Source organism: Oncorhynchus clarkii, chromosome 7 (assembly GCF_045791955.1).
Source record: "Oncorhynchus clarkii lewisi isolate Uvic-CL-2024 chromosome 7, UVic_Ocla_1.0, whole genome shotgun sequence".
Classification (NCBI taxonomy): domain Eukaryota; kingdom Metazoa; phylum Chordata; class Actinopteri; order Salmoniformes; family Salmonidae; genus Oncorhynchus; species Oncorhynchus clarkii.
Window position 1 is genome coordinate 6,521,587 of NC_092153.1, and position 7,500 is coordinate 6,529,086.

The 7,500-nt window shown below is 43.7% G+C and overlaps 1 protein-coding gene across 1 annotated transcript in view; it reads right to left on the reverse strand.

Moving 5' to 3' along the window:
- LOC139412770 (kalirin-like) overlaps positions 1-7,500 on the reverse strand; it is a 67,855-nt gene that overhangs the window by 32,455 nt on the left and 27,900 nt on the right. The window contains exons 17-25 of the mRNA XM_071159471.1: positions 7,330-7,449; positions 6,941-7,159; positions 3,085-3,234; positions 2,066-2,207; positions 1,763-1,878; positions 1,345-1,467; positions 1,037-1,219; positions 680-804; positions 195-371 (exon numbers count right to left, since the gene is read on the reverse strand). Of these exons, the coding sequence (XP_071015572.1) occupies positions 195-371; positions 680-804; positions 1,037-1,219; positions 1,345-1,467; positions 1,763-1,878; positions 2,066-2,207; positions 3,085-3,234; positions 6,941-7,159; positions 7,330-7,449 (1,355 nt within the window). The remainder of the gene's footprint in view (positions 1-194; positions 372-679; positions 805-1,036; positions 1,220-1,344; positions 1,468-1,762; positions 1,879-2,065; positions 2,208-3,084; positions 3,235-6,940; positions 7,160-7,329; positions 7,450-7,500) is intronic.

The following is a 7,500-nucleotide window of genomic DNA, read 5'->3' on the forward strand; positions in this document are numbered from 1 at the left end:
AGGTAATATTGTAATACCTCTGTGCTATACCATAGAGACATACAGTATAATGTCATAGACCTGCAGAACTCTAGAATGGGATAATGGCGGCCATATTGGCTTGGGATAAATTCCATTTGTGTTCTATTTAATGATATGTGCTAAACACCATACATTACACACAGCTTGTGCTATACAGACTGTGATATACACACCTGTTATGGAACTCATAAATGTCCTGGATGTTCCCAAAGACAACGTCATCCTTGTTGGCGATCCTGGTGGGGATCTCTTCAGAGCCACTGGTCATCTCCCACAGGTAGGTATCAATACACTCCTGCAGATCCTTCACATACACCCTCTCTGTCTGGAGAAGCTCTGACATGATATACCTGTAGGAGTACCAAGAAACTGGCTTCTTTTTCAATAAATACAATTATCCCACCATCTCTCTGTCTCTCCCTCTTCTCTCTCTCTCACACACACACACACACACACACACACACACACACACACACACACACACACACACACACACACACACACACACACACACACACACACACACACACACACACACACACACACACACACACACACACACACACACACACACACACACACACACACACACACACACACGTACCCTCTCTCCGTTTCCCCCTCTCTCTCATTCTCTCTCTTTCTCTGTTGGACTCACTCTTTCTTCCTGGCCGTCCTCCTCTTCTCGTCGCTGACCTCGTGGTTAGGGTCGTTCAGGTTCACTTCGGGGTCAGAGTCAGAGAGGCTGTTGGGGATGAGCTCCAGCTCCAGGTCCTTATTGTCCTACAGGGGACACCGTACACAGAGACAATTCAATACCTCTCAGAGAACTTCATTGACATGAAGGAAACAGACATTGGCAAAAAGCCCATGCATAAATCAATCTATCTCTGATTGACCTGGAATCTGAGACACACACACACATACACCCACCAGCCAAACACATTCAGTCACCCTCACACACATGGAAAGCAACTAGTCGTCAAGAAACACACACTCCAACCTTCACACACACCTGAGTGCAGCCTCCCAGTGCCGTCTCCAGTGTGTTCCGGTACTGGCCCATGCGCATGGAGAACTCTCGGTAGCGCTTGTCCACCGTCGACACACACCTCCGTAGCTCCACCCTGTGGGAGTGGCCCTTACCCAGCATGCTCTCTGCCAGCTGAATCAGCAGGTGCACCTTCTCCTGAGTGTGCTGGGAGGAGGTAGAGGGGATAAATTGATTGTGGGAACTGTTCTGATATACACATCACCTTTGTAGTGTGTGAGTAAGCATTTGTGTATGTGAGTGGGTCTGAGTGTGTGTGTGTGTGTGTTCACCTTAGCCGAGATGCAGAATTCCCTGTGTTGAGCCAGCAGGTCCTGGGTCTCTGCACTGGTTGCCCCTGGCGATGTGTGAGTGGACAGGTAGTGCTCACCACTCTGTTGCAGCCAATCCAACGCCTAGAGAGAGAGAGAGAGAGAGAGAGAGAGAGAGAGAGAGAGAGAGAGAGAGAGAGAGAGAGAGAGAGAGAGAGAGAGAGAGAGAGAGAGACAGAGACAGAGACAGAGAGACAGAGAGAGAGGGAGGACAAACCATTTTCAGGGTAATGTAATTGTCTGGGGGCCAACATGGCTCTGTTATAATTTTACATCTCAAATTCAGGTTTCCCAAACTGGGTGTGGACTCATCTAAAGGAGGTGTGGCAAGCTCACCTGTTGGGTGTGGACTCATCTAAAGGAGTCGTGGCAAACTCACCTGTTGGGTGTGGCTCTGGAACAGCAGGTACTGTTGACACTGGTCCAGACGACGCTTCTTCAGAGTCCAGAAATGTAGAACCCTGTTCTCCCTCTGCAGGAGCTCACTGAGGATACCTATAAGAGGAACACACATTTACACTGCCAGGTATAAACACAGTGGCAGAAATATCATCATCATGCATACGGATGCTCTTCTGTCTCTCTGTGTGTGTGTGTGTGTGTGTGTGTGTGTGTGTGTGTGTGTGTGTGTGTGTGTATATGTATATGTGTTCATGTGTAATGTAACTGTGTGTTGGCTCACCTTTGACCTGCTGCTCAGGCACACGGGAGTGACCAGTGACCTCTGCGCCTGCACTGTGCCCGGAGATGGTTGCCATAGTAACGCTGTTGCGGTGGATGTACTTGAGGAAGACCTCTGCGTTGCGTCTGGCCAGGGTGCATGCCTGCAGGAAACAAGGGGTTAAAACATACCAACAGAGACTGTAGCTAAAAACTGTCTTTACCATTCCCATCCGTCTTTCTGTCCTCCATCCGTCTTTCTGTCCTCTCTCTGTCTTTCTGTCCTCTATCTGTCTTTCTGTCCTCTATCCGTCTTTCTGTCCTCTATCCGTCTTTCTGTCCTCTATCCGTCTTTCTGTCCTCCATCCGTCTTTCTGTCCTCTATCCGTCTTTCTGTCCTCTATCCGTCTTTCTGTCCTCTATCCGTCTTTCTGTCCTCTATCTGTCTTTCTGTCCTCTATCCGTCTTTCTGTCCTCTATCCGTCTTTCTGTCCTCTATCCGTCTTTCTGTCCTCTATCTGTCTTTCTGTCCTCTATCCGTCTTTCTGTCCTCTATCCGTCTTTCTGTCCTCTATCTGTCTTTCTGTCCTCTATCTGTCTTTCTGTCCTCCATCTGTCTTTCTGTCCTCTATCCGTCTTTCTGTCCTCTATCCATCTTTCTGTCCTCTATCCGTCTTTCTGTCCTCTATCTGTCTTTCTGTCCTCTATCCGTCTTTCTGTCCTCTATCCGTCTTTCTGTCCTCTATCCGTCTTTCTGTCCTCTATCTGTCTTTCTGTCCTCCATCCGTCTTTCTGTCCTCTATCTGTCCTCTATCTGTCTTTCTGTCCTCTATCTGTCTTTCTGTCCTCTATCCGTCTTTCTGTCCTCTATCCGTCTTTCTGTCCTCTATCCATCTTTCTGTCCTCTATCCATCTTTATGTCCTCTATACATCTTTCTGTCATATCTCTGCCTTTCTGTCCTCGCTTCGTCTTTCTGTCCTCTCTCTGTCTTTCTTTCCTCTCGCTTTCTGTCCTCTCTCTCTCTCTCTCTCTCTCTGTACCTTGAGGAAGGCTTCTTTTTGTTCCATGTGTTTGTTGATGAGGGGAATGAGGTGCTCCGGCTGGCCCCTGCTCCCCTGCCTCTCTCCGCCACCACACCAGTCTTCGTCCCTACGATACTCCTGTTCCAGGCTCTCCAACACACCACATACCTGGGGGGAAACAAACATACAGTATGCCTGAGTATATACACATGGTTGCTGTCCAGTGCCATGTGGTGCTGAACCTCTGAATTCCAATGATGTCTCTGTCCGATTGAATGGTGCTGGATCTCCAGCCACTGCTATTACAGCTGGTTATTAAATCCTGCTATTACAGCTGGTTATTATAGCCTGGTATTACAGCTGGTTATTAAAGTCTGTTATTACAGCTGGTTATTAAATCCTGCTATTACAGCTGGTTATTATAGCCTGTTATTACAGCTGGTTATTAAAGTCTGTTATTACAGCTGGTTATTATAGCCTGCTATTACAGCTGGTTATTATAGCCTGTTGTTACAGCTGGTTATTATAGCCTGTTATTACAGCTGGTTATTATAGCCTGTTATTACAGCCGGGTATTAAATTCTGCTATTACAGCTGGTTATTATAGCCGGTTATTACAGCTGGTTATTATAGCCTGCTATTACAGCTGGTTATTTATAGCCTGCTATTACAGTTGGTTATTATAGCCTGCTATTACAGTTGGTTATTATAGCCTGCTATTATAACTGTTTATTTTTAGCCTGCTATTACAACTGGTTATTAATGCCTGCTATTACAGCTGGTTATTATAGCCTGCTATTGCAGCTGGTTATTATAGCCTGCTATTACAGCTGGTTATTATAGCCTGCTATTACAGCTGGTTATTATAGCATGTTATTACAGCTGGTTATTACAGCCTGTTATTACAGCTGGTTATTATAGCCTGTTATTACAGCTGGTTATTATAGCCTGCTATTGCAGCTGGTTATTATAGCCTGCTATTACAGCAGGTTATTATAGCCTGCTATTACAGCTGATTATTAATGCCTGCTATTACAGCTGGTTATTAATGCCTGCTATTACAGCTGGTTATTATAGCCTGCTATTACAGCTGGTTATTAATGCCTGCTATTTGTTGGAGGAAATTATAGTTGAAATTATTAATTATGTATACATTTTTATTAGAACCATTAAGTTTTAATACTATTATGTTATGGTATGAAATGTATGGGTTCTTGGTTAAACTAGGACCGAAAATGTAGGTAAAATGAATTAATTGTCTGTAACTTGCAGGTTTTAGGGAGAGGGATGGTATATATTTTCTGACAGATAAGAATGATCTTTGATGTTCCATTAGTGGAGAAAAGTATATATTTTAGACAGATTGGAATGTTTGTTTTATGAGGGGAGTAGAAGAAGATCTCCAGACCTGAAGACACTGCGCTATTGTGTGGATCGGAGAGAGTGTGAGAAACTGATGATGTCATTTTATGTTCTCTCTTTAAAATGTAATGTTCTTTGTATTTTGGGTCAGTACTCATCAAGAATAAATGCTGAACCTGTTTTTAAGACTGGTCTCTTGCTATTTCCTGCAAAATGATAAACTTACAACCTATTATGAAATAGATAAGAGTGTGAATTTGGTTTTGGCTACAAAACATATAGGAATTTAGAATTCCTCTAACACTATTACAGCTGGTTATTATAGCCTGCTATTACAGCTGGTTATTATAGCCTGCTATTACAGCTGGTTATTATAGTCTGTTATTACAGCTGGTTATTATAGCCTGTTATTACAGCTGGTTATTATAGCCTGCTATTACAGCTGGTTATTATAGCCTGCTATTACAGCTGGTTATTATAGCCTGCTATTACAGCTGGTTATTATAGCCTGCTATTACAGCTGGTTATTATAGCCTGCTATTACAGCTGGTTATTATAGCCTGCTATTACAGCTGGTTATTATAGCCTGCTATTACAGCTGGTTATTAAATCATGCTATTACAGCTGGTTATTATAGCCTGCTAATACAGCTGGTTATTATAGCCTGCTATTACAGCTGGTTATTATAGCCTGCTATTACAGCTGGTTATTATAGCCTGCTATTACAGCTGGTTATTATAGCCTGCTATTACAGCTGGTTATTATAGCCTGTTATTACAGCTGGTTATTATAGCCTGCTATTACAGCTGGTTATTATAGCCTGTTATTACAGCTGGTTATTATAGCCTGCTATTACAGCTGGTTATTATAGGCTGCTAATACTACTGGTTATTATAGGCTGCTATTACAGCTGGTTATTATAGCCTGTTATTACAGCTGGTTATTATAGCCTGTTATTACAGCTGGGTATTATAGCCTGCTATTACAGCTGGTTATTATAGCCTGTTATTACAGCTGGTTATTATAGCCTGCTATTACAGCTGGTTATTATAGCCTGCTATTACAGCTGGTTATTATAGCCTGTTATTACAGCTGGTTATTATAGCCTGTTATTACAGCTGGTTATTATAGCCTGTTATTACAGTTGGTTATTAAATCCTGCTATTACAGCTGGTTATTACATCCTGCTATTACAGCCGGTTATTATAGCCTGCTATTACAGCAGGTTATTATAGCCTGATATTACAGCTGGTTATTAAATCCTGCTATTACAGCTGGTTATTATAGCCTGCTATTACAGCTGGTTATTATAGGCTGCTATTACAGCTGGTTATTATAGCCTGTTATTACAGCTGGTTATTACAGCCTGTTATTACAGTTGGTTATTAAATCCTGCTATTACAGCTGGTTATTATAGCCTGTTATTACAGCTGGTTATTATAGCCTGATATTACAGCTGGTTATTAAATCCTGCTATTACAGCTGGTTATTACATCCTGCTATTACAGCTGGTTATTATAGCCTGCTATTACAGCAGGTTATTATAGCCTGATATTACAGCTGGTTATTAAATCCTGCTATTACAGCTGGTTATTATAGCCTGCTATTACAGCTGGTTATTATAGCCTGTTATTACAGCTGGTTATCACAGCCTGTTATTACAGTTGGTTATTAAATCCTGCTATTACAGCTGGTTATTATAGCCTGTTATTACAGCTGGTTATTATAGCCTGATATTACAGCTGGTTATTAAATCCTGCTATTACAGCTGGTTATTATAGCCTGCTATTACAGCTGGTTATTATAGTCTGCTATTACAGCTGGTTATTATAGCCTGCTATTACAGCAGGTTATTATAGCCTGCTATTACTGCAGGTTATTATAGCCTGATATTACAGCTGGTTATTAAATCCTGTTATTACAGCTGGTTATTATAGCCTGCTATTACAGCTGGTTATTATAGCCTGCTATTACAGCTGGTTATTATAGCCTGTTATTACAGTTGGCTATTAAATCCTGCTATTACAGCTGGTTATTATAGCCTGTTATTACAGCTGGTTATTATAGCCTGTTATTAAAGTTGGCTATTAAATCCTGCTATTATAGCTGGTTATTAAATCCTGGGCTGAGGCTACAAGAGGTGTGGGGATTAGGTTTGTGGTTAGGGTTGAACGTGGGTGTGGACACAAGGGTTAGGGTTGAACGTGGGTGTGGACACGAGGGTTAGGGTTGAACGTGAGTGTGGACACGAGGGTTAGGGTTGAACGTGAGTGTGGACACGAGGGTTAGGGTTGAACGTGAGTGTGGACACGAGGGTTAGGGTTGAACGTGGGTGTGGACACGAGGGTTAGGGTTGAACGTGGGTGTGGACACGAGGGTTAGGGTTGAACGTGGGTGTGGACACGAGGGTTAGGGTTGAACGTGAGTGTGGACACAAGGGTTAGGGTTGAACGTGGGTGTGGACACAAGGGTTAGGGTTTAGGTTGATAAGGAGATAGTGACTCTGACTCACCTGTTGTGAGGTCCGGTAGAAGGCTGCGGAGGCGTTGACCAGTTTGAGGCGGTCCTCCATTCGCAGCATCAGGGTCTGCCAGTGTAGCGCCACCGTCTGGGCACACGCCCTCACTGCCTCTGGGTCGTAGTGGCCCGCCCTCACCAGCAGCTCTGCCCGCTGCTGCAGCGCCAGCGCCACCTGGTGGGTCCTCTGGAGAGAGTCAGCATGAAGCAGAGACTGGGGGGAGGAGAAGGGGAGAGGGAAAGGGTAGAGAGGGACCAAATGGGGGCGAGGGGGGGATTAAAAAGAGAGAGAGGAACACTTATAAAAACTGATTTGACAACATTGCTTTATGTCAATAGAGTTTGTTTGCATTACAGTGACTGGTTTGCAGTGGGTGTAGTTACCTCTATGGCCTGTTGGAGGCGCTCATGTTCTCTCTGTAGCTGTTCAGCCTCGGACAGAGAGCTGGAGTTCACCATACAGGAAGACAACATCACCTCTCCTTCACTGATCCAGCCCAGCACCTGGGAACACACACACACACATATAGATAAACATTACATATAAACGTTATA